Consider the following 27,656-nt stretch of genomic DNA (forward strand, 5'->3'; position numbering starts at 1 on the left):
GTAGGAAAATAGACATATCGTATCGATCTAAATAATAATAGAAAGTAATTGGCTCTTCTTCGATAACCAAATCAATATACTCTTTTTTGTCTGTGAATCGATAGTTATCAGCCTAATATTTTAAGCACTGCAAATATATGATGATTCGCGTTCATGATGCGAAAAGGCTATATAATTTTTGTGCAATTTCTTGAGAGCAGAAATATGGAATATATATTATAATTTATGGATATGCCCATTATAGAAAAATTTGAACAAATAACCATATCATCGGCTGATTTAAACTAAAAAAAAAACATGTTCATCCGCGCCAAAAATTATAAGAATCTTTAACTTTTACAGTCCCAAAGTGAAAGTCTCTGTTTAGCTCTGGTGCGATACTCTTTAAATGAAGCTATAAATTGTACATAGCGACAACAATAAATGTAATTGCTTTTCATTTTAAATTAATAGTTTAAATAGTTAAAAAAAAAAAAAAAAGAAAGAAAACAAACATGTTTATCGTTTTATTTAATAGCTGCAACAGAAGCATCAAACACGACATAATACAATATTGAACAAAAGACGCAATTAATAATTCTCGCACCTTTTTGTGTGTGCAAATTGTTAAACAATATGATAATTGACTAAAAAAATGATGTAAAACAAGCTAAGCAATAACACAACTAGTTTTAACAAGCGCTTTGACAGCCAGTTGGTTGCACAAATAACGATTGATTGCGAACTGCGAACTGCGAACTGCTTTCCCATGCTCCAACTTCCTTTTTTTTCCCACATAATTATAATGCGCTCAGCATAAATAAAAGGACGAGGGGAGCGTGGAGCGAAGGGGAAAAAGTGGACAAATGCTGCATTTTGCAATCGGAATTCAATTTGCATTTAAGTAGCAAACAATAAGAATAACAACAACAACACCAACTGCTAAGCGCATTTGCATGCTGACTGACTGACTGACTGACTGTGAGCAAAAAGAAGAAGAGCAAAACATATCGCACAATATAGTTATAAGCATAACTGCTGCTGCTGCTGCTGTTGCTGTAGCTGCTGTCGTTTGTCACGCCACTAGCGCCCTCTGTCGGCCAATATGTGCACTATCTGTCTGTCAGGTAGTGCAGTGCAGCTGCCAAGTGTAGCAACAAAAACTGTTGCCTACTTTTTTGGTGCAGCAGCTCAAGTGATGCGAAAGCGCGCATATGTGTGTGTGTGTGTATTTGTATGGGCATTGTTGTTGTTGCTGTTGCTGCTGCTGCTGATGACAAAATGTAATGACAAACGGAGATTTTTACTGGCTTTTTATGACTTATTCACACGCTCGCTCACGCACACACACCAACGCCCACCCAGCCCTAGCAATCACAATCCCACACACACACACACACACACACACACACACACACACACACACATACACACATGCTCGTCGTCAACTCGACTTCAAATTGTGACGGGCAAGGCCAACAGCAGCTGGCAGCTAAAGCTTAACACCCACTCACAGCATCGCTGTGCTAGTCCCAAATTGTGCCTGCCTAGCACTTGCCGGGGCTCTTCACAAGCACACGCACACACACATACACACACGCACACGCGGCCCCTCCACCTCTCTCTGTCTTTCGCCTTGGTGCTGTCGTTCTTATACTGCCATACGCTCGTCGTCTCGCTCGCACTACTGCAGGCAAAGCAAGGCAGCCAGCCTTGCCTGACTCTGCTGAAATGTTCTTCGTGTTGTTCAGCTTACAGCCAAAACGGAACACCTTTATGTGTGTGCGTGCGTGTCTCTGTCTGTGAGAGTGCGTTTGTATTAAGTGCATGTCTCACAAAAACGGCAATGTTTAATTAAAAGCGATAGCAACGCATGAAAGTCACATCAGAATCGAGTCAACATTTTGTGCAACAATCTCATTCTCTCTCTCTCTCTCTCTCTCTCTCACCCTCTCTTACGCTGCTTAAATCAAACTCAATTTAACCCAAGCCTCTCCCACATGGGCGAACGCTTGAAGGGCTTCTCAATTTCGCAGAATTGAATTCAATATGTTGTTCATTAGCCGAATTTCGGCATCTGGCAAAGGCACAATTATTATATCATGCCCAGAGGCGGTTTGACAATAACCAAATATTCCAATTAGCAAAAGCTAAAGTGCAGCACAAATTCCAATTCGATTGTAAATGCATTTTGTGTGCTCTCTGAATTGATTAAGCTCAGAATATTTATGTATATGCATTTATATGCACGTATGTATGCATGTATGCATGTGTGTGTGTGTCATCAGTGTGGGCTTTATAACAAGCAATCAACTTAAAAATCGCTTCAGCAAATATGACCACTGGCTACGATAATGCTACTGTCAAACATTTGCGTCGCATTCAATATCAAGTCAAGCAATAGACTTTTTTTTCGATTTATTGCGATTTTCGATTTAGCGGGGTATGCATTATCAAGACTCGACTGTATATTCCTTTGAAAGAAATTCGTTCTCAATAATTCTCGATAATTTGAATTTCTGTGTAAATCGAAAAAAAAAAAAAAAAAAAAAAACGGATACCCTTGTCATTTCGAATTATCGGGATTCTACTGTATATCTACTGTATACATATCAGAGTAGATACATCTAATTAGTGCAGAGAGCGGTTGCTATTATATATGTATATACCTCTGTATATAAATTTATCTAAGCTCTTCAAGCTAACTATGAACTGGAACTAGACTTTGCCCTTACGCACTGATGGATGGCCAGCTTTGAAGATAGATTTGACTTTACTGAATGAGAAATCCTGTACTACTACAGTAGAATCCGGTTAACGGCAACGAACTATTTCGGTAATTCACTATTCATTAGAGCTAATTATAGCAGTTCAATGCTTATAATATTTGTTGATTTTCCAGTCCTGAACTAAATCAGCAATTTACTATTCCCTAGTTCAGCGAACTCACTTTGTTCACCGTGACACTTATTCTAGTTAAGTTTTCTAAATAGTTCAGCTAGTTCAGGGCGAGAACTGGTACAGCTCCTTGATACACTCACTAGTATTTTGAACTAGCTGAATGCTTAATTCTTTGTTTATCAATTAAATCGGGTTTGTTCAGCTTGGACAGCTTTAGGGGCGGAAAATCTAGTTCCATTTAATAAAGAGCTCTACTTGTTTTCTAGTTTTACTTGTTTCGATTTCAATGAGCTAATGCATGTTTCTGAACTACATTTCTAATTGTAAGATGATATGAGATATAACAGATTAGTTCCATATATAGCATGAAAACTGCTAACTTTCCATATTGAGTGGGTAATTTTAATGAGTTCATTCCCAATATTTGGGCATTATGAAAAGTTATTTTTACTCAAATTATAGAAAGTTTTACTGAACAAATGTCGAACTCAATTGTTAAGCTGCATAAACGACCATGAAAAGAGCTGTTATCTTCAATTACAACAAGCATAGCACAATAAAAGTGTTTTAATAAGAGCAAACAAATAAGTTGAAGTGGAATATTTGAGAACAAAGCTGGGGCTTATAACACAAGCGGACTGATGTAAAATACAGACGGACTGCTCCGATAAACAAGAATGTCTAGTTCGTTTTGAAGTTGAGACAAAGGCAAATGTAGTCAACAGTTTTCAAGCGAGCCGAACTTGAAATACTCTTATTTACATATACTATGATGAGGGAGTTCCTATTCAATTTATATTGTTGTTATTTTTGTTAAGAAAGAGCTGATATGGCTTGAGCTACTTGTCCTTCACTCACTGGTTCAAGTTCAGCTAGTTCACTTTGAAAGCTGTGTTTACATATGTAAGCAATGTAATAAACTAGCTCAATTGTTAATTGGCGAGTCGCGAACCATATCGCACTTTCAATGTGCTCAGCTCTAAAGTTATTATATGTCGTTCAATTTGATGCGTAAGTAGGTATATTTATACATTAGATTTACTGAAGTGCTGCCAACTCCAGTTCCGTACCATTGTACTGACTCAGTCACATACATATCTAAGCCCTATCGCAATGATTTTCAAAAGTTTTGCGAACAAAACTTGACCAATATACAAGCAAAATATCTTTAATTGACGACAAATTTTATTGTCGAAGGCAATTGCAATGGGAAGGGTATTCAACGGTCTGGGCATGCAGGGACTGGCTAGTTTATGAATTGGCTATTTGGTAAACGATATGCGTGAAGTACTTGTTGGCGTTCGAGGTGCTTTTGGGGACCGTTGCTAATGCTCGTCAACTCAAAGCTCGCCCACACAAAGGACACTCGAAAGGGGATGGCCAGCCCATAAAGGGGAAGGCGATTGGGAAGGGGAAGGGCAAGGGGATGGGGATGGGGGGCAAGGGAGGACGAGGCGACACAAAAAGCAAAGCCCAACGCTGAAATCTCGCCTCTGCTTTTTTTTATGGGTAGGCGGCAGGCAGGCAGCTCCTTGGGGAACAAAATCGAAGTAGATGAGCTCCATTGTTGTTGCTGCCATTTGCCGGCCTCTCTCTCTGTATGTGTGTGTGTGTGTGTGTGTGTCTGTGTGTGCATGGGATTGATTGGGGATGGTATAGGTTGGGCTGTGCAAGTGCAGTGCTACTCTTTGTGGCCCATTGCCATCCTGGACAGAGCTTCATCAGAGAATGTAAGCCGTCACTCAGTCTATGATTGCGACTCGCTTACCTTGCCCTGCGACGAGGATATCGTTGAGGCCGACGGTGTGCCGGAGGATTGTGCGCTTAATGTGGATCGGTTGCTGTTCGCTTGCATTGCGCAGCTCCTTGGGCTCCGTTGGCACCACTGGCGCCACTGGCACCCCTAGCTGCGTTCGCTCCTTTGGCTCCCTTCGCTGTCCGGCGTAATCAGCTCGTCTCCGCTGCAATTCGCGCTGCTATTGTTGTAAACATGTTTGCAATACAATTGCTGCTCGACTAAGTCAGTGTGCAGCTCTTTTCTATTTCATATCAATTACGCTTCATCTGCTTATTATATTCCTCTTGTCCTTTATTGCGAGCTGGCTGGGAGCTTATGACCAGCTTCCACTGATTCCACTTTACTATTCTATTCTCTGTATTGGCGCGGAGCTAAGCTGAAAGTACGAAACAAACGAAAAATTGTTCAGCTATGAGGAATTTATAAATTAATGTGATGCAGTCTAGCCGGCAGTGACCAACTAGCCAATACCCTCAGTCCACAGAGTTTGCTATTTTAATAGTAAGAGCTATCCTCCAGGCATACATACATATATGTAGGGGAACACGTGCAGAGGGAATTAAGTCTCTTGGCCCCAAGATTCTTATATTATTATATATAATCTATGTTTAAAATTTGTAAACTCTAGCTTTAAGATGGTTATATCATTTTAGACCTTATTTTCGATAACCTTATAATCGATAACAAAATAATGGGCGTAGTTATCGATTTTTTGAAACAAACTCGTGCGTGATACATGGATTTCAAGTCCCTAGCTCTTATATCTTCCGAGATCGATGCGTTCATGAATACGTACGGACACACGGGCAGACAGGCCGACGGACGGACAAACAGACAGGGATCAATATATAAATAAATCTATACATACATATATATATGGGGCCTGTAACGCCTTTCTGTGCCTGTTACATACATCTAACGAAACCATTATTGCTTGAATTTATCAATGTATAGTTCGAACTAGAGGATGTTAGGGTAAATCGGACAATCGATTTTTATCGATTATTAATAAGTCCTCCTGTGCATATCAGAAGGTTAGGCTCTTTATATTATTTTATAACTGTGTTGTTAAGCTACTATAATTGCATTGTACGAATTCAACTCTTAAATAAATTTAAAAACACGATTATTAAGAAATGATATAAATTATCCAGTAATAAAGATTAACTTGTTTGTAAAGTTTTTAGAATCAATAATATCATTTTATAATACATATTTAAAACTGTAATTTTCAATGCATGAAAACATTGATATAGATGGATTAAAATAAATTTAAAAAATTTAAATGTTTTTTTGTTTTAAATACTACATATGTATATATCAGATTTGTTTTTTTTTTTTTTTTTATACCCTGAACCCATTGAAAATGGGAAATCAGGGTATAATGGTTTTGTGAAAAAGTATGTAACGGGCAGAAGGAATCATCGCATACCCGATAAAGTTTATATATTCTTGATCAGGGCGACGAGCTGAGTCGATTTAGCTCTGTCCGTCTGTCCGTCTGTCCATCCGTCCGTATGAGGGCGTCGATCTCAGAAGTTATAAGAGCTAGAGAGCTGAAATTTGGCATGCATACTCGTGTGTAGCATACGCAGTACAAGTTTATCATATTTTTTCGATAACTCATCCGATAACTGTTTTATCAAGAATAATCGAAAAATTGATTTTGTTTTTTTCCGCCTAATTTGAACACTTTGAGACCTAGAGACATCAGATTTACTGTGTATATAAAGTTGACCGATACGAAGATTTTATCATTTACAGACTTTGGATACCACGCCTTTAAAGTACTAGGGACTTGTGCTTTGGAATGTACACACATTTTTACCATATGATCATGCTCTGAATGTTTCAAAGATTATATGTCTACAAATGAAATTATTCTACAAATAAATTCTCATAATATTGCCCACACTGCAGCGCAGCCCAAGCGCAGTCGCTGCTAACTGCGCAGTCAGCAGAGCGCATGATTATACGTGCGTGTGTATGCTTATGTGCATAAAAGAAGTTCAGAATGACTAGAATATCAGCTTAGAGGGTTCAGGGTATCTCCTAGTCGACCAGTCTCGACTAGAGCTTTCTTACTTGTTTTCATGTTAGATTTTTTGTATTAAATATTACAATTTTATTTATCTATCAGACGACGTTGCTAATTTTAATTTCAATTTATTTCACTCTTTGATATAAATGCAGATTTTTTAAAAATAATTTAAGAGTTTAGGTTAAGAAATAGGCCTTTTCTGCTTAGATATTTATTTACATACATGACATATGGTATATGCAATAGCATAATTATTTTGGGGGAAAAACAAAGAAATAGTAAACACTAAATACTAAAAACTACAAGTCTATGTCAGGTCGTTTATATGCGAATATGTTGATTCCTGACACTTGGTTATGAATTTTTGCGATAGTTGCGATAGTCTAATATCTACTAATTCAGTATTGGCTCGACAATGTAGATCAATCATGGAATGATGCCATAGAAGATTAAAGATAAAATTCAGGACTTTATTTTGTGTGATTTGCAACTGGTTTATATGACATTTGGTTATGTCTAAACAGACTGGTAGAAAGTTACTGCTTGGAATATTGACCTAAATAAAAACATTTTGTTTGCTATATTTAGTCTGGAGTTTCTATTTATAAACGGATATAGCGTACGGACTATATTTTTGAGTTTTTTGATTGTATTGTTGTATGTATATGGTCCTTAAAAGTAAGTCTTTTGTACAGTGTAATACCCAGGTACCTGACATTAGTTCCCACTTTATATATTAAAATTTTATTTATCTATCAGTCGACGTTGTTAATAAATTCAATGTAAATAAATAAATTAAATTCTAATATTTCAAGCCAAATATTTGAAAATATACTTCATATTTTTTAATTATAGTTCAATTGTTTAATGAATACACAGGAAATCAGTTTAGAATAGCATAACAAAACAATAAAGCCTTTCAATCGGGTATAACAGATTGTCTCACTCGTTCAACACTCGAGAATTTGCTAAATTATTTTTAAACATCTGTATTTGCAGAATTAAATATCTCCAAAATATGTGTATAGAAAAATACAAAATTTGAGTAACTTTTGTTTTGAATAAATAATATAAACATTAATCTATCAAAATTTGAATACATCTCTGAATACGGACAATCCGTTTTAAAGCTTACTTTGTTTTAAATTACTCAGAGCGAGTCACAGTCAGGCAAAAGGATAATCATCAAGGAATTAATTAATACAAAACTAAACAAAACACAACAAGGCAAGTCAGGACTAGATGACTAAAAGACCATGTCAAATTTGACATGCAGTTCAATGCGGGATGGTCTCTGCCAACAAAGAGTTGACATATTATATAGGGATGTGACGGAAATTGAACACTTTGGAGAACAATGCGCTTCATGCAGTGCAGAGGACAGAGAGAGATAGAGAGAGAGAGAGAAAGAGAGAGAGAGAGAGAGAGAGCTCTTAGCCAACATACGATTGAACGCTTAGACTTTATTTCGGCTTTAGTTGCTGACAATCGAATGATAAAATCGAAATTTAAGGCTGTCGACTATCTGCTAAATAAGTGTGACCCATAATTGTCTCGATTGTCTAGAGTTCCGCTTGGCCGGGTCTCGAGTGCCTGTCAGCCTGTCAGCCTGCAGGGTATGCAACACTTTTTTCGGCAATCTAAAGGAAACGAAAAACGTTCGTGAAATGTGCAAAGGAAGCAATAAAAAGAGCACACACACACAACACGCATATATATATATTTATATATACACAGACAGAGAAAAGGGCTAGCGCTACGAATAGCGACCACATCCTTCGAGCACAAATCAAAAGAAAATGTCACAATCGCCGTCGCTGCAAACGCCGCCGAGCGCAGCTACTGCGCAGCAACTGCGGGCCAAGCAGGCCAAGCAACAGCAGACTCTCAGCGGACAAAGCGTAATGCCTAGAAATAGGGCTAGGTCATTTATGGAGCCCAAAACTTTGTGTGTGTGTCTGTGTGTGCGTGTAGTAGCTGCTAACAAGAACATGCCCACCAGCATATATATATATATATATATATATATATATATATATATATATATATATATATATGTATATATATATATATATATCTACACTCACATACTTACGCATGCAAAGAGACAAGCAGCACTGCTCTGTTAAAGGATGCTGCTGCAGCGACGAAAGCATCGCATTTTGCTTGCCTTCTACTACAGCGGCTGTCTGCTGGCACGCCCAGCTAAGCAGGGCTAAGCAGCCGCTGCTGGCGTCGCTGCTTGCTGCTTGCTGCTTGCTGCCCGCGTCACCATCACAGTCGCAGCAGCACCGAATTTTATGCCAAGGGCAGCAGCAACCCAAAGCACGTTTTGCGGCGCAGACATAACCTCAACTTCTTGCGCGCTGCTTACCACGCTGCCAGCGTCAACAGCGCTGCTTCTACCATTAGGGTAGCCATTTTATAGGCCAGGCAACAGCTATTTGTGTGGATTTATGTGCACACATAAACACATACACATTCATGTTTATATGTATGTGTACGTACGCGTTTAATGTATTGGTACATTAATTTGGTAAATTTTGACATCTCCCAAAAAAGTAAAAACAAATTCATAAATTAATAAAAGTGTTCTTCAACTTAAATAACATATATAATATAGATATACACAATATATTAAATAATTTTACTTAATTGGGTTACCCTAAAATTGGATGCTGCGCTCGTTTTGTAGTTTTGTTTTTGAAAATTTAACGTTACGTTTCGTTCCGTAAGCTTTGTGCGTTTCGTTTTGATGCTTGGCTTCGTCGTCTTCCTCATCCATCGACTTAGACTAAGTATTTTGGGTGGCTGACTGAAGATTGAGCTTATCGGGCTAATCGTGAACTCTTTCGAGTTGTGCGTTTTCGTTTTATTATTATTATTTGATTGCAATTTGTTTTATTTGTTGCGATTTTCTAGCTATTTTAACATGACGCTTTTATGGACATGGCTTGTTGTTTGGCATACGAGCAGAGTGCAAAAAAAAATATATACATATATCACGCTTTCGTATACGCGTACACACACACTCAGTCAAGCAGACACACACACTTAAAAACACGCACGCACGCAGCGAGAAAAAAATCTAGTGGCGGCGGCTGCGATGGCAACGCGTTTAGCACAAAAAAAATATATAAAAGCGTTGCAAATGTAGCAAGACTTTGTGCGGACTATTTTTTTTATTCTTTTTCTTTCTGAATGAGCGAATTAAGTTTGTCGTATGCGTTATAAAAACAAACTTCGCAGAAGTTATTAAAAAAAAAAAAAACAAAACCAAAAAAAAAAAAACAAAAAATTAAAGCGGCTGACAATTATTTGAATAGCAGAACCAACTCAGACAAGATGTTCCGCTTCCGTTTCTGTTACTGATTGGGATTCTTGCCGTGCAATTTTGCTGCGCACGCCCGCTTTAACCGCGTCCGTCGCACTAAAGTGTGCTACAATTTATGTTGAAATCTTGCGCGTAACTGAACTGAGCGTTGCGAATCGTTTGTACAGCAGCCGCCGTTGCCGTGGCCCGTGCACTGGCGCTGGCTTCGTTTCTGATTCTGGTTTACGGACTTTGGCTCAGCTGTCAATGCCGCAGCAGTGGCACCAACAGCACTAGTAGTAGCAACAGCAGCCGAGGATGCTAATGCTAATGCCGACGCTGGACCAGCCGAGCCAGTGACAAAGTCAACTACAGCAACGGGTCAAGAGAGAGACCAAGAAAGAGAGAGAGAGGGAGAGAGAGAGAGAGACATAAACGAAAATAGCATGAGCGCGCGTGCGGTATTGCCGGGATACACAGCACAGCCAGCAGCTGCTTGACTACACCTGGATAAGTAGCATCGCTTTGGCCAATGAATAACATATTTTATATTCCTTTAGCTATTAATTTTAAATAGATTCCGTATTGCCGCATTCTCGTTTAACGCGACTGTTGAGCAGTTTTGAGTTGCCAGCATATTTGAGGAATGGAGAGTTGCCAGACAGAATAAGTTGCGACGTTCCATTGAAATAAGTTAGAAACTGAAACTGCCCATTATGTATTTTGTATTGTGTAGCGGTTCAAGATGTTTTTTATATGTTTACTTTTCTTTGCCTTTTTTTTTAATATTTAACGAGTGTATATTAGATTATATAACTACTGTCAAATATTCAGACTGTCAATCATACTGCTTAACAGTTTGTATAACATGTGTATTATGTAGACCTTTAACAATTACAATTTCTATGTAAATATTATCCATGCAAAAATCACATAGCACATACATATGTATGTTTTTCAGTGGTACAATGAATGTCCGGTACCACTTTTTTTAACAAGTCTACCGTTAACTGTAAACGAAAAATCGAGACATAGAGACGCACAAATGACCGATACATTCTGTTAATGCGACTCAGAGCTATTTTACACACTGTATCAGTGCCAACATATCGACCGACCGCCATTATTGCTAGTTGTGTGTCGGCCGTCTATCGCCCGTCGAAATATTTCTATCTGCAAGTTTTTCTCCACATAAGATTTTATTATGTTTAAGAAACATTCACGAAAGCAGAAATCAATACACTGCTAAACTCAAAAGTTAGGCAAACGAAATCGAGGCAAGCATATTGCAGCACCAAAACGACGTTACGTTAACGAAACAGCCAACCAGCACCAAACAGCAGACATAAAGATTTGCATACACTCACGCACGTAAACGATAAAAACGAAAAACAAGAAAAAAACAAAAACGTCAACTATTTGTAGGATATACGTAGAGGACCAATTCAAAGTTGATCAAACATATTAAAGGCGTCGTTGAGCTGATGTTAGCTTTAAAAAATAAAGGCTGAAGATAGCGAGCTGTGCTATTGCCTCTACCAGTGGAATAGTGTATTTGTGTACGTGCGTGCGCGTACATGTGTTTGTGTATGTGTGCGTGTGTTGTCTCTGATTGTTTTCTATTGTGTGCGCAGTGCGTGCGTTCGTTTGGCTGAGGGGGCGGGCGGGACAAGTGCAAGTGCCAGCAGCAGCAGCAGCTAAAGGAGTGAAATCTGTGCAGCCAAATCGGCCAAACAGAACTGTGTAAGTAGCAACAAATCGCGCGCACGCTGCCAAGTGGGTGTGGTAGCGGCTGTTGTAGAGGGGGGCTTGCTTGGTGTAGAGAGGGGATATGCAGCGCGTTGTTAACTGCCTTCGTATTATTATTTTTGTGTTTGTTTTTGGTTTTGGCTGTTGTTTTAGTTTTTGCTTTTTCCATTTGCTTATCAAGATTTTGCGTCATTGCAGTTGAACGGGCTCGAGTTTCTTTAAAGAAGCGCGCGTCCATGTTTGAGCTTTTAATGCTAGCTGAGAACAGACGACGGCAACTCGTTTAACAACTGCGCAACAAGGAGCAGCAGCACTGGCCATGCTCCCCATCAGTGAGGAGCAGCACGTGGACAACAGCAGCAGCAATCAGCAACCTGCGAATGTCTCAGATGAAGCCGCTGCTGCCGCTGCCGCTGCGGCCGCGAATGGCCTGGCCGATGATAAGGCAGCTCTGGCCGCTGATGGCGGCCTGTGGACGGCACTATATGACTACGATGCACAGGGCGAGGATGAGCTGACACTGCGACGGGGACAGATCGTTGTTGTGCTGTCCACGGACAGCGAGGTCTCCGGCGACGTAGGCTGGTGGACGGGCAAGATCGGTGATAAGGTAAATATGCAAAATTAATGGTTAAACGAAATTAGTTACTCATCAGGGCTTATTCATTCGCCAGGTTGGGGTTTTTCCACGCAACTTTGTGACTGACGCGGATCCATTAGAATTGCCGCACGAAATCGACGAGTCGGAGTTGGACATCAAAGAGGTGATTGGCTCCGGCGGCTTTTGTAAAGTTCATCGCGGCTATTACGACAACGAGGAGGTTGCCATAAAAATAGCCCATCAAACTGGCGATGATGATATGCAGCGGATGCGTGACAATGTCCTGCAGGAGGCCAAGCTCTTCTGGCCGCTAAAGCATCGCAACATCGCGGCGCTGCGTGGGGTTTGCTTGAAGACGAAGCTATGCCTGGTCATGGAATATGCGCGGGGCGGCAGCCTCAATCGCATACTCGCTGGCAAAATACCGCCCGATGTTCTCGTCGATTGGGCGATACAAATCGCCTGCGGCATGAACTATTTGCACAGCGAGGCGCCCATGTCGATAATACATCGCGACCTTAAGTCCTCCAATGTGCTCATCTATGAGGCCATCGAGGGCAGTGATCTGCATAATAAAACGCTCAAAATAACCGACTTTGGCCTCGCACGCGAAATGTATAACACGCAGTGCATGAGCGCCGCTGGCACCTACGCCTGGATGCCGCCCGAGGTCATCAGCCGGAGCATGTACTCCAAGTATGTGGACGCCATGTGGAATGTGGACAATATTCAAATGCAATTTATCAATTACGTATTCCATTGCAGATCGTCGGATGTGTGGAGTTATGGTGTGCTCCTCTGGGAGCTGATCACGGGCGAAACGCCCTACAAAGGTTTCGATCCGCTTTCCGTTGCCTATGGCGTCGCCGTCAATACGCTAACGTTGCCGATACCAAAAACTTGCCCCGAAACGTGGGGCGCTCTTATGAAGAGTGAGTGCAATGCGAATTATCAACAGAAGATCGATGCTAATACTTAATGCTTTGCAGGCTGCTGGGAAAGCGATCCGCACAGACGGCCAGATTTCAAGAAGATCATCGAGCAGCTGGAGAGTAGCGCGTGCTCGAAATTTACGTTAACGCCACAGGAATCCTTTCACCACCTGCAGGAGCTGTGGAAGAAGGAGATCGCCGAAGTGCTGCACGATCTGCGCGAAAAAGAAAAGGTATCCAGTGAATACTCAATATGCAGCGATATCGTTGTATATTCTCTATTTGGGGTCCCGTATAGGATTCTTTCTCTCTATCTATCTTTAGTTCTGTATCTCGACATAAACATTTATCTTTCTTAAGCTCTCAAACGAAATTGTCTAATCATTTGATTTAACCGCCTTTTTTCTATCAAATTTTTCCGTCAATATTTGTTACCCAACTCCAAACCATGTTAAGCGTTTCCAAACTATCGAAGAGGTAAGCGCGCCTTGTTCCAAAAAAGGGCAAAACATTTTTGCTGCTCGATTTTGTTTCCGTTTTATTTCGAATTCGCTTCGTTTCTGTTGATGTTATTCGATTTGTTTTGGTCATTACTATTCGAGTCTTGTGTGCTTTAAGTTTGTCCCCCACCCGCCACGCACCCCCTATCACATGTAATTGCATGGATTTGCCAGAAATTTGCGAGTTTTGAGTCCGAGCGCCCCTGCACTGTAATCCCCATTCCCATTTTCGAGTTAATCCAAATGTGCTCGATCCCATCCCCTAGGAACTGCGCAACAAGGAGGAGCAGCTAAAGCTGATGCAAAAGAAGCAACTGGAGAAGGCCAATAAGCTGCAAGAGCTGGAGAAGCAGCTTCGCCTACGCGAAATGAATATACTAGGACGCGAGCTAATGATGCAACCAGTGACTGTCCCCGTACCGGTGCCATCGAAACGGAAGCCCAAAAAGAGTAAAAAGGTAAAATTCAATTGAGTCCCTTCACCCCATTTCACTTTATTCATATATTTACTGGGTTATTCTTTGCAGAAACCGCTGCAGATATCACTGCCCACGGAATTCCGGCACACAATTACGGCCGTTTGCGACAAGGTGGAGCCACCCGGATCGCCCTCCCTCTCCAGACTGCGCATTGTTACACGTAAGTAAGACAGAAGTTCGAGTAAAGCTGTTTGAGATAGAACCCCAAAGACTATTCCAATTTCATCTATTTAATCAATTCGAATTTGAGTGAAAATCAAGTGTAATACAAAATGGATAGGAACATTAATATTACAAGAGATCAGATCACTATGAATGGAAATTAATTTCAATTCAACAAACTGAAATACAAAATGAAATACATAGAGAAAGGAAATGATTTATTGACAAATATGAACTGTTATTACTGTTTTCTTTTCTTAACATTCCAATACAAAATTTACTGTTTATAAACTGTTTTATGGACTGTGGCACATGTAATTTTCAGTTTTTCTCTTTGGAACTATTTGAATGCATGAAACAAAATTTGTACTTTACTCAAGTTTAATTTTATTTTGTTTATTCTATTATTAATCATGATTTGTATTAATTATTGATTTGTAAATATTGGTTTATTTATCGTTTATTTTCTTCTCTTTTCTCTTTTTTATTTTTTATGTTTGGTTTGTTTTCGCTTTGTTTTGTTGGGCTCGTGGCTCGTGGCTCGTGGCTCGCAGTGACCGATGGGCACAAGAACAAGACCTGGGGTCCATCGACAATGCACCAGCGCGAACGTTCGCTGCTGCCGACGCAGCAGAGCGGCCAGCCGGAATGGCCGGCACAGAGCTCGACGCACTCATCGTTCAGCAAGAGTGCGCCCAATCTGGACAAGAAGCTGCTGAACGCTGCGGCGGCGGCGGCGGCAGCAGCTGCTGCTGCGACGGCTGGCACTGGGGGCGCCACACCGACGCCTGCAACGGCAGCTATGGCGACCCAGTTGCTGGGCAGCTCCAATGTGGGCAGCATTGCCGGCAGCTCGACGCCCACGTCGCCCATGTACTTGGGCGGCAGTGTGGCGGCGATTGGTGCGGTTGGCGCTGGTGTGGCTACAGGTATGCCATATTTAATACTGCATACCAATACCAATACCAACAACAACAACAGCAACAACAACAACAGTAATCATATATATAACAACAACCACAAAACTAATACAAACAGCATCATGTCATCCAATGCCTCGCCTCGATTAAACGGCAATCACAACAACAACAACAACAACAGCAGCAGCAGCAACCACAACAACAACAACAGTAATAAGAATATGGCGAATCGCTCGCCTGCCACCAACATTTTTGGTCGCGCCCGCAGCCAGGATTATGGCCTGGATCTGCCGCACATTGGCTACAACAATGTGATCCACCTGCTGCCCGACGATAGCTCCGAAACGGACACCCTGACGCCCACAACGGGCTGCTTCCACTTCCTCAAGTCGAGCGCCTCCACTGTGGCAATGGCGCCCGTTGTGTGCGGCTCGCCGTATGGCGGCAGCCTCGGCAACAGTCCGGCTGTGGGCCGCAAGAAGCTATCGCTAGACAACCAGTTCGTGCAGCCCGGCGGCATTCAACTGCCGCAGGCTATGTCGGCTATGTCGCCGCTGGTGGCGCCGCCGACGCTGGAGCGGGGCGACAATAATACGTACGATCGCGCCTTCTATCGGGGCTTGGAGAAGAAGATATTGGCCAGCAGCGATCGCGTGAACTCCAAGTCGAGCGGCGACCTCACCATGTACAACTCCGCCACGCGGCTCACCGAGGCGCGAACCGAAATAGCAGAGGATGCGCTGGAGAGTCGCTTTCAGCGGAATGCGTCCGGCTCCCAGTTTCCGCGGCACTGCTTCTTTCGGCAGCAGCCGAACAGCAATGAGTGCGACAACGACATCGATGACGATGACGACGACAACGATGAGGAGGTGCAGCACCAGCAACACGACTGGGACCAGGACCAGTATGATCGGGATGCGGAAGATGAGCAGCGCAATATACACTCACATTGCTCCTCGGAGCACTCGTCCTCAACCGTCGACACCTCAGCCAGCCAGACGCGTACCAACTGCCCCACGTCGCGCAAGAGCTCGGTGACGTTTCAGATGAACTCCCCCTCAATGGAGACGGCGCCCGCAGCCACAGGGACTGCCATAGCAGTGAGCGATGCTCAGACGTCCATCGCATCGATCAGTTTCGGCACCAGCTATAGCTCCTGCGATAACGATAACGATAACGATGAGGCCGACGACTGGAACGATCTGCTGCACCGCGCCGACAACGACACCAGCGATATGGCACTGAACGGGGCCCGAGTCCACGAGAGCTGCATACTGCAGGCGCGCCGCATGACGGACATTCAGCTCCACCCGGACGTGGTCAAGATGAAGGAGTGCCTGCTGGCCGAGCAACAGCGGCAGGACACCAAGCATACAAAGAAACAGAAACAGAAGCTGCGCTGCATCACCAAATCAAAGTCGGTCGAAGCGCCTGACAGCGCCGCCGCTAATAGCCAGCAGCAGCAGGCGCAACAAGAACAACAACAACAGCAACAGCACTCGTCAAGCGGCAAAATCAAGTCATTAATCAACCTGCTCACGCGCGGCTCCAAGAAAAAGTACACCAAACTGTCCGATCAGCAACTGGCCCCAGCTGGCAGCCGAAGCGGGAGCATTGCCGAGTTCCGAGCCATCGATCCATTTGAGACGGAACTGCCCCTGGCGTCTGGCAAGTCCACGACGGGCCGTTCGGCGAAACGCAAAAGCAAAAAGCCTCAAACGCAATCCTGCGAGCAGCTGGAACGTGTCTGACTGTCTCCGCCTGCCTCCCACTGTGTGTGTGCGTGTGTATGCGTGTGTGTGCATAGGCCGTATCCAACTGTGCTATTTGTTGTGTTAGTTGTTGTGGTCCAAGCCGTGCATCGTCGCAGTCCTGCATCGAGCAATCAAATACCTGCCTATATATACATGTATCCAGTTACATATAGATGTATATGTATGCAATCAACTATGAGCCCTTGTTTTATATTAAAACCATAGACTAAGTCTAAGTAACCTACACACACACACACCTATACACACACCCACACACTAGCTCCTTACTGCTTGTATACATCTAACCATAACAATAACAAGGAAATTACCGTTTGTTCATTTGTTTTTTTTTTTTTTTTACCAACGCTCCACTTATGTGTAAGCAGAGCTCGCTAAAGTCTAGACAAAAAAAAAAAAAAAAAAAAACAAATAATGTTTCAACTGCGAATGAATGCACGATGAGTGTATTGTGTGGCTCAAGAGAATTCGACTCGAATAATAAACAACAAAAAAACAGAGTAGTGTTGAAAAACGAAAAGATAATGACTCCACTTCAGTAGAGGGCGTGGGAGACGAATAAGAAAGAGTAGGTTAATAGAATGAGGGCGAAATAAATTACATATAGATAATCAGAAATGTGGCAAAAAAATAGCACGAAAAGAATTGAGGAAATGTTAGAATAAGAGAGGAGTGAGGGAAAGTTTGCAATTTGAAATTGAAAGATTCATCTTAAAGAAAAATCTATGGCAATCCATTGATATACATATATGTGTACCATATAGTGAGAGATTTAGTGAAAGCCCTAACAAATATGTCAGAGCTACTATAGCTGAATATACTCTAGAGGGAAATACCTAGAAACAAGCGAAACGGCATTTTCAATGGGCCGCAGCCCGAACAGAACGTGTAACTGTGGAATTGAATTTCATTAGATAAACTAAAAGTATATATAAAGCTGAAACTCAGGTATAAAGCGCGAAGATTATCACAAAGTTATCAGAGCAAAATTTTGCTATTTGTATAGGTAAAGCGACCAGTGAAAGAAACTTAAGCAAATGAAAGCGGACTAGATAAAAACAAGTCATACGATATGGACATATATATGGTTTCATAGGAGATACATATAGACATATATATATATATATATATCTTTTATCTGTTCTTTGCTGACACAATGTGGAGCGTGGATAAATCGCAGAATTGTTCGCCACAACAAAAAATATTTATAAGAAGCGATCGACATATCTAATATTTCATATACATACATATAAACAATATACATGCATATATATACATATATATATGAGAAACGCATATTTACAAGAACAACAAAAGAGGAAAAAAAACTAGTTGAGCCTAGCTTAGTCGTACTTCATATTTTGTTCGTTTGTTTAATTCCTTCTGATTGCAGTAGCCAGATTGAAGATTCTCTCTGCTTCTTCTGCCTCTGCTCTCTGATCAATACTGAAATTGTTGTAATCTTTCGATATTCTTCCTTTGGTATTCTTGTGCAGTTTTATTTACATAGATTTTAATTGAATTACAATTGGCTTTTATTTATTTGTAGTATTTGATTTACAAAAATATAAATATATACAAAAAAGAAAACCGAAAAAAAAACTGTGATGAAAAATGATTAGAAACCAAACATCGAGAAAAAAAAAATAAGAAAAAAAAAAAATAATAAGAAAGAAAAAAGAAATTAGTTTTATGTATTATTGTATGCAAGCTTTTATTTTTCAAAAATACCCTGTAAGCATTGACAATGGCAACATTGCAGAAACTGTATTCCTGCCCATGTAAAGCGCTTCCGTCAGCATATATATAATATAATATATAATCCATCTATATGTATGTCTGTCTGCTAAGAATGTCTCGATCTCAGATTTTGCACTTTTGATAACTCCCGACTTGCACCTTCAGTTGCTTGCACTATGTGTACAGGGTACCGGCTAGTCGAGCAACGGCGACTAGAGCACTCTTGTTGTTCTATTCCTTTTAGTTTATTTGTTTGTTTTCCTTACGTTTTGCCTTGAATGTAATCTGTATATCTACATATGTATTTTTTAATTTGAAAAGTCCAAACAACAAAGAGAAAGCGAGATAAAAAAGAAATGAAGAACAACTGCAACTACAACAACAACAACAACAAGAACAAGCATACACATTAACGAAAACGGACAATAAATCATTAAAAATAATAAGAGAATCATTAATTTAGCACGAGCTTCTAGGGATCTCTCAATGGTATAGGTTGGTTCTTGCCTGTGGTGAACCCTGCTCCCGTCCTTGGGCTCCAGCCCCTAGCCCCTAGCTCCATAGCCCCCAGCAATTTACTTGACCCACTCTCGAGCTACTTACCAACACCCACAACCGAAGTAACAGTAACCGTTTAGCCACACGTTTCTCAACACTGTTTCGTCAACTGTTCACGCTGCCGCATTGCGGGCCCGCACCCACAGGCTACCAGGGCAACAGCAAGGAGGACTGGCGCTCGGGACCAGCGGACATGCCCATCATGTCGCCATCTCCGTATCTGCTCAGCCGCTTCACCAACAACGTGCCGCTGCCGACGCTCTACGCCGGCGACGCGGCCCGCAAGCCGAAGCTCTCCGTGATCGAGCTGCTGCTCTACAACATGGCATCGCTGCTGGCGGGCGTCGCTGCCGGCTACGATGTGCGCATGTCCAATGTGTCGCCGGTGCACCCGACGCTGCTCAGCGAGCTGCCCGCCTTGAAGGCGGCGCCGAGGGCGACAAACGCGGACGACCAGGAGCAGCTGCCGGATCAGGTCGATCAAGGCGAGCATCAACTGGAGGCAATGCGTCACTTGGGCGCCAATCGGAACTCTATGAGGTAAGTGCTTGTCAAACATTATACATAGTAAGGCGTTAAATATTTGACAATGGGATAATCTGGTCAGTCAACAATTGTCAAACTGCGCTTAACCTGTTGTTAAGTTTGACCTAATGCTTAATAGTTGGAAGTAGATCTCCTGTCGAACCCATCCAATTCTAAGTTTTAGTAATTACAGTTACCTTATTTTATGATAGGTATTTAACAATTAGTTTGACCATAAGCTTTAACATCCTGTTAAAGCCTATTGACCTATTGCTAATGCCTTTGTCAATTGGTAGTTTTTTCATGTTTGACAATGTTGCTAAAGTGCCTGTCAAAAATGAACTTGAGCACTTTACTTATTGGACACAATGAAGATGAAATATGTATTTAAGATTTAGTTAAAGCGACAATCAATCGTGTTATTTTCGCTCAGCTAAAATGTTAAATATTTAGCAATAAATAATAGTGACTGTCAACTTTAACTTCGTGTTAAAGTAGCAATGTGATGTTATTTTCGCCTAATGAGATTTTCAAATCTTTAACAATTAGTTAAAATGATAATCAATTCATATCATGATTATGCCGCCTAAGTAAATACTAAACATTTAGCATTAAATTAAAGTTCGAATCAGCTTTCAAATATGCTTAATAATTACAGATTTGTGTAACTAATTCATAATATAGTAATTTGATTCTAAAAATAATGTTAAACAGCTGATAGTTGCCGCTAAAGTGCCTGTCAAACTGCTGACCAAGTTTCATCCTGTTGATCTCAAGTCAAGCCAAGTTTAACATGATGTTTACATTCTGTGAACTTACTGGTAGTTAGTTGCACTTAAGTGGTTGTTAAGTATTTGACATTGGACTATGAGCTTATTCTGAAAATTGTCCATTTCCCTCACCCATGCAGCTACTCAGCCCTGGATGGACTTACGGGCGCATCGATGGCCACGCCCAAGCCTCAGTCAGTGGCACAGCGACGCGTGGGCGGGAGCCAGACGTATTACACGCCCGTGCAGCGCACGCCCCAGCATCAGCTGCATCAGGCAGCGGCTGTGCCGTCAACAACTGTGCCACAGCCTCAGCCTGCGCCTCAGCCGCAGCCGCAGCCGCCGAATCAGGCCGTGGCGCTACTCTATGCCGGCTCCCAGCCGCCGACGCCGTCGCCGCGCCGCAAGCTGAGCAGCAGCAGCTGCAACAACGCCGACGGCTTCGAGGAGTTCCGCGTGGGCGGCGGCATTGGACCGCCGCCGCTGTATGCGCCCGCCGACTACCTGCGCAACGGGCCGAGCTACTCCAACGATGGCGGCGCCTATCGCAACGGCTATTTTGGTAAGTGTCCACCTCCAGTTGGCAGCTAAATATCACAGATTACTCGACTGATCCATCTGCATGTTGCAGGCTCCAACTATTTTCCGTATCGGCCAGAGCTGAATTTTGCATATGAGCGAGACTGCAAGTCGTATCCGGACTACTCCTACGACTACAACCATCGTCTGCCCGACTACTACGACTACCAGTATGAGCCGCCCGTGCAAGCGGTGCAGGCGGTGCAGGTGGCTGCGGTGGCAGCGCTGCCGCCGCTGCAAACGCGTACGCCGCCCCCGCGCGTTCCACAGATGGGCGTCAGTGCGGGCGGCCATCGGCGCACACCCTCGACGGTGTCGAGCAACTCGAACGTGCTGCTGGAGCACGAGGAGCTGCTCTACGACTACAACAATCTCAATCTGAACGTGAACCTCAACGTGGACTACGATTGCGAACCGGCGCCAACACTAACGACGACGTCGCAGCAGCAGCAGCAGCAGCAGCAGCCGCCGCCGTCAGCTGGCCAGCAAGAGTTCTATGCCGGTTCGCCCAAGCTTCTCAATCGGATGCTGCACAGTCCGTTGGCCGGTAGCAAGTATGCGCCTGTCGCACGTCCTGCCAGCCTGCCCTTCGAGCAGCACACGCTCAGCTACCAACTACAGCAGCAACAGCAGCAACAGCAGCAGCTGCAGCAGCAGCAGCAGCTGGCACTGCAGCAGGCGGGGATTAGCCAGGGCAAGCTGCGCAGCTCGCTGAAGAAGTACAACAGCAACACGCTGAATGGCAGCATCTCGTCGCAGCAGGGCACGCCCACGAATCCAACGCCGCCCGACTCGCTGACCAGCGACGACAGCTCCTACTTGAGCGCCAAGGAGGGCTCCATTGGATCGCAGCACAGTCGGGTGCGCTTCAGTCCGGAGGCCTATCTGGATGCCAGCAACTTGCCCGTGGGTGTCTTAGGCAGACGCATGACATCGCCGGGACTCCAGCTGCCCCCGCAGCAGCACCAGCAGCAACCGCAGCAGCAGCAACGTAGGCATCGACATACCTCCAGCGCCAGCACCCCATCGCCGTCGGCCTCATCGTCCTCCTAGCAGGCGCGCCTGGCGCTGACTTTGCAGTTAGCGCGCAGTCCCGGCGCGGACATTGGCAGCGCCGGAGGCGCCTCTGGCTTGGCCCTGGGCCTGGCCTTGCACCAGCAGCGGGTGCCGTATCGCTGGTATTCCGGTGCGCGGCGTTCTCGCTCCGCTCACTACGAATATCGACTCTGAGAGCCGGCAAGAGACAGAGATAGCAATAGCGAATGCGAGTACGCGTGCGAGTGCGAGTGCGAGTGGGATGGCAAACAGTTTATAAATACATTGATACCTCAAGCATGCGTACATTAGAGCGAGAGCGCAAGCCCACACACACACAGACAGAGACAGAGACAGAGACAGAGACAGAGATAGAGACAGACACACAGACTACAGCCTGGTGGTAGCAGATCCATGTTATAGTACCCAGATCTGTTACTGTTTATAGCCCCTATATAGTAGTCAACATACATATATAACCTCTTGACTTGAGCGATTTGCCTTAAATATATATAGCATGAATATAGAGATTCGAATTCCGAGGAAGCTGCTTCAGACCACAAGCTCATGTTAAGTTGATGCTTATAAATACCTTGATATACATACATACATATATACAAATATATCATAGTTGATATATATGTGTGTAGATATATATGCAAGCATATAGTGGACTGTCTTTAATTGCGTTCTTTGATTAGATGCCACGCCTTATGCCACGCCCCCAAAAACAATAAGAGCTAACAAGTATAACACTAATTGCAATTCGAAACTAACTAAACTAAATACACCAATAACAACTCCATTTTTAAGTCTGAAGAAAACGTTTATACATACATACATCTAAATATAAATATATGATATATATACACACATATACATACATACATATATATACATAAAACTTGATATGTAACCCGATATAAAGACGTTGCTAAATCATTAGCTTTAGTTCCAAGATACAATTTGATCGATTTATAAACTCAAATTATATATATATATATATACATACAAATATATATATATATAGACGTAAATATATATACATATAATATAAGACTTAATATACATTAACAAATTGTGCATACATATAAACTATATATATGTATGTGTAAAGCAACAAATTGTACGTTTTGAAGCCAACAGCAAGTAATACGCCTGAATATATCAACAGATTTTGAAACACTATATACATATGTATATACATATATGAGCATTCAAATGTACTTCAATGTGGAACGCTTATTAAAATCGATCGATGCGAGAATAGCGACATCTACCGGCAGCCGCGGCTATGTAGAAAGCTGAACTCAGCTCTCTCTCACTCCCACCATCTCCTTCTCGCTCGACCGCTCACACAGCTCACGTTTGCGTAGTGCGTGCGTGCGGCGCTAGATGGCGCTATCTTGCATATCGAAAATTATGAACCTAATTTAAATGCTTGTTCGAATTGTGTTTGTTAAATGAATTGTTTGCAATAGCCTCTGTAGACTGCGATTACCGTTTTATACCTTAATGACATTTAATACTATTATTTAGACAAATTGTTGTTCATGCTCACAAGAAACTACAAAAAGAACAAGGAAACCAAGCAATATTTAACAAAAAATAAAAACAAAAATTTGGAATTCAATCAATTTTATATAAGAGAATATTATAACTAATTAAATTTGCCTGAGAATTAATACAACACTAAATACGCAAATCAAATCAAATCAAATCAAATGAAATCAAATCAGAGAAACCCAGTTAACCAATATCACTATCACTATCACTATCATTATCATTATCATTATCATTACTATGAAAAGTCTTAGCGTAATTGCCTTCTGTTGCACGATTCATTGATTGTTGCTAGTTTTGCGGCTACCGCAGCCCTTAAATATGCAATAATAAATGCAGCTTGTGACTTATTTTTATGTACAAATTAGCTATTAATAATTAACAATTCATTTCATCATTATCAGAGACCAAAAAAACCAAAACCAAAACAAAAGAAGCAAAAAAAAAAAAGAACAACAAAAAAAGATTTCAAATAAACAAAAACTATTTTTATACAAAAATATATTACAATTACTTTCTTGTGGTCTTATGAGTGCAATATATTTTATTGGTCGCAAATTTTACCTTAACTTTTCATCTAGCATATTCGTAGTACATTTTCTAACGGGCATCATCTAGTGGATCTCTGTACTGGAATATTATATTGGAAATATTTTATCGATCGTTAGGTCTATCCATCAATTAGTTATCTATCTACATTTATAGATTATCATATGGAAATAAATTCATAGTGTACAAAAGCTATGTATATAGTTGATCTTTGATCTTTGGCGGTCTTCTGTGTTTTTATTCTATATATATAATAATCTATAATATATTTTTAGCAGTAGATCCTAAATAAAATATCATAATGTCTTCTGCTATTATCATCTGAATACCCATTTTCAATGGATATATATATATATATATATATATATATATATATACCCATTTTCAATGGATATATATATGTATATATATTGGGTATTCTATATTTAGTGACACTTCCATTCTCATCAAGTACTTCTAGTTATCATTCTGCAAAAACTAGAAACTTGAAAATTAAGTCATATATTTTTATAAGTAATTAGCAAACATATGTACATATATATGAACTCTTTGTACTGAATTTGTAAGTCTAATTTCAAATAGTTATATACAACATACGTAGTACATGGCTTAGATTCCTTATCTAATGAATATAAATATCTCTAATTCTCATAGATGCCATTCAAAGCACTAGTATCCAAAAAAGGAAAAAAAAAAGAAAAAGACCGAAGCATTACTTTAATTTTACATACATACATCTTAAATCATTTCGCAAATTTTAAACGCTTGCATTTAAATGTATTTGCACATAAATAGATCAATAGATAATGAATATGGATATTTCTAGCTGATTCTTATTAGTGGAAATATCATCATTCCTCCTATAATCGACACTGAATAGTGAAAGCATATATATTTACAGATTGGATATAGATTAAGAATACACTTGTGTTCTAGCTAGGAATTAGACTACAGTTTTCACTGAGAGTCAGCGGAGAATCCAGTGCATTCCCTTTCTCTGGCAGGCGACTGGCAGTTGGTGTCTGCTGTGACTAGTCAAACCACCTGATGTACCCCCAAGCAGCATCTTCAGGTTGATCTTCATTTGCTTGGCCAGGTGCCCCAATTGATTCCAGCTTTGTATTTTACCGTTGCCTTCGCCAAAGTCGAAAAAGTGGAATGGAAAGGCAACTGGTCTATTGGCCGCTTGGTCGCTTGGTCGCTTGGTTCGCACACCTGGCTCACCTGTTCTAGCTCGAGCTCGGGCGACCAAATGTTCCTCTGCTTTCGAGCTGACAAGTTCAGTGCCGTCCATCAGTCGCAAACACTCGCATCGCGAAAGACTCCCAGAAACGGTTTCGGTCTTACAACGTGGATCTTGTGCTCTGTTTTTGTTTTGTTTGTTGTTTTCTTGGGTGAAGCTGTGTAACATTGTGTTTATGCGGTTTATGTTGTGTGTCCCGTGTTGCATACGTGTTTCAGTGGTTCTGTTTAAGATTGCTTAGAGCTCGATATGGACAGTGCATCTGGTAAGTGCCCAAGGTCTTCCCCTATCAAATAAGCGATGCGTGTGCCCGAAGGCAGCTCCAAGTTCAAGACCCGGTCAGATCCAGTTTGTGGTTCGCTAGATTGGCCTTCGCCTATTTAACAGCTGCAGTTGCCGCCAAAAAGTAAAAGAAAAACTAGAAAACCTGTTGGCGTGTGCCACTTACCCAGTGCAAAATGTAAGCCACTAAAATCAGAACACGCTCACGAATCTGGCTTGGGGAACGACACTCAGATTTAGTTTGAGGTTGGTCATCTCCATATGACTATAATATTTTACCCATCGTATACTTTAGCTTTCCTTATCTCAACTAAGTTTTTAAGGCTTTAAGTCTTGATCGATTCTTATATCTCTACGTATATCTATGTATAAATTTATTATATCTACATATATTCTATATTATATCGCTTCCAAATCTCCCTCACAGTTTAGATATAAAGGTATTTAGTATATATTAAATCCTTAACAATTTTAATTCAAATTCCAACACCAAAAACACAAAGTATTATCATTCAGTTAAAGTAAAAACTCAATGAAAAGAAAGTAATCAAAGCAGAAGGAGTTCAGCATTTGTGGTCACATAAACTGAGATACATTTGGATATAGAAGAAATGAAATAAATATACACATATGCATTTGTGATTCATGGACAAGAAGTAATTAATGTTATCATTTTAAGCATAAATGTTGTCTACAGTTTACAATTCAAAAATTTGTGTTTATTGTTAATATTATTATTCTTGTATATTGGCGTTTCTGAAATGTATGTAGCAGGCAGAAGGAGGCCAATAAACACATACATATGTACATATGGGCATCTCTCCAGAAAGGTCAACCGCAGCCAAAACATTCAAAGTCAATGAAAGCATGTTCTGCTAACATATTTTTTATAACTAATCCATCAAATTTAACTAATATAAACCAATTTTACATTTTATCAAAATACATCTCGAAATATTGAGATACAAAGCCGAACAAGTGCAAAAATTCTGTTTTGAGCATTTCTATTGCACATTTTGTTCTTATTATTGAGACACCATGCAATGAAATATGATGCTTCGAATTTTCTCTATTTTATTATAATTAATAAATTTAATATATTGAAAATCATTTCTAATAATGCCTTTATTCATGTACAATTACTACAAAATTAAAAAAAAAAAAAAAAAAAAAAAACATATGGTGGAGAAAATGTCTCATTCGATACGTCACCTTCGACCCTGATTAAAACTACAAAATAAGATAAAAAAAACTTCTAAATATTTTTGAATCAAATAAAAACCATTGTAAAGATGTGCCAATTTCTAATAATTTAAAATTATTCGTAATAAATTGTCACTTAAGGTTTCGCTAAAATCTCAGGTTGAACTGTTCATCTAAAAAGCGACTTACGTTTTTTGTAGCCTGCGAACCCCTTGGTTTTTTGTGACTATCTTGAAAACTAACAGATTTAGCACCAATTATAGAGCTAATCAAGAGCAAAAGGATTCACTATTCGTCAAAATAAAAAAATGTTTTGGCATTCGTTTTTTTTTTTACTCAAAAACGTACGAATGTCACATTCGCCACTAGAGAATTGCCCTTGATCTGAGTCGATATAGCTCAGCAATGCGTAAAATAAGCATAGAATTAACAATCAGAGCTAAGGGGATCTCTCAGTAGAGC

At 41.1% G+C, this 27,656-nt stretch overlaps 2 protein-coding genes across 9 annotated transcripts in view; one reads left to right on the forward strand and one right to left on the reverse strand.

Annotated features, from left to right (window-relative positions):
- LOC6586192 (protein PALS1) overlaps positions 1-10,269 on the reverse strand; it is an 85,688-nt gene extending 75,419 nt beyond the window's left edge. Inside the window, exons 1-3 of one of the 6 annotated variants that reach the window (XM_044011590.1) lie at positions 10,056-10,269; positions 9,384-9,672; positions 4,649-5,054 (exon numbers count right to left, since the gene is read on the reverse strand). In XM_044011590.1, the coding sequence (XP_043867525.1) occupies positions 4,649-4,735 (87 nt within the window). In that variant the 5' untranslated portion in view covers positions 4,736-5,054; positions 9,384-9,672; positions 10,056-10,269. Of the gene's footprint in view, positions 1-4,648; positions 5,055-9,383 lie in introns of all 6 variants that reach the window. The other 5 variants (XM_044011592.1, XM_032733166.2, XM_044011593.1 and 2 more) reach the window with 5 other exon arrangements.
- Positions 10,270-11,138: 869 nt separating this feature from the next.
- On the forward strand, positions 11,139-24,001 carry LOC6586193 (mitogen-activated protein kinase kinase kinase-like). 3 transcript variants are annotated; one of them, XM_044011596.1, is made up of 11 exons: positions 11,139-11,775; positions 11,980-12,391; positions 12,456-13,078; positions 13,148-13,314; positions 13,372-13,547; positions 13,771-13,791; positions 14,081-14,272; positions 14,342-14,453; positions 19,592-19,985; positions 20,881-21,302; positions 21,372-24,001. In XM_044011596.1, exons 2-11 carry the CDS (start codon positions 12,101-12,103, stop codon positions 22,370-22,372), a joined length of 3,399 nt encoding a protein of 1,132 aa, XP_043867531.1. In that variant the 5' UTR covers positions 11,139-11,775; positions 11,980-12,100; the 3' UTR covers positions 22,373-24,001. The 3 variants fall into 3 exon arrangements, with proteins under 3 accessions (XP_043867531.1, XP_043867530.1, XP_032589075.1); XM_044011595.1 differs by lacking the exons at positions 19,592-19,985; positions 20,881-21,302; positions 21,372-24,001 and adding an exon at positions 15,010-19,330 and having other exon boundaries at positions 11,142-11,775; XM_032733184.2 differs by lacking the exons at positions 13,771-13,791; positions 19,592-19,985; positions 20,881-21,302; positions 21,372-24,001 and adding an exon at positions 15,010-19,330 and having other exon boundaries at positions 11,142-11,775.
- Positions 24,002-27,656: the final 3,655 nt, after the last annotated feature.

Source organism: Drosophila mojavensis, unplaced genomic scaffold (genome assembly GCF_018153725.1).
Source record: "Drosophila mojavensis isolate 15081-1352.22 unplaced genomic scaffold, ASM1815372v1 contig_136, whole genome shotgun sequence".
NCBI lineage: Eukaryota > Metazoa > Arthropoda > Insecta > Diptera > Drosophilidae > Drosophila > Drosophila mojavensis.

Bases quoted from the DNA above. Each gene is read 5' to 3' on its own strand.
- LOC6586193 (XM_044011595.1), top strand. From the start codon at position 12,101: ATGCTCCCCATCAGTGAGGAGCAGCACGTGGACAACAGCAGCAGCAAT. The intron at 12,392-12,455 runs GTAAATATGCAA...TTCATTCGCCAG, and splicing joins CGGGCAAGATCGGTGATAAG to GTTGGGGTTTTTCCACGCAA. The intron at 13,792-14,080 runs GTAAGCGCGCCT...CCCATCCCCTAG, and splicing joins GTTTCCAAACTATCGAAGAG to GAACTGCGCAACAAGGAGGA.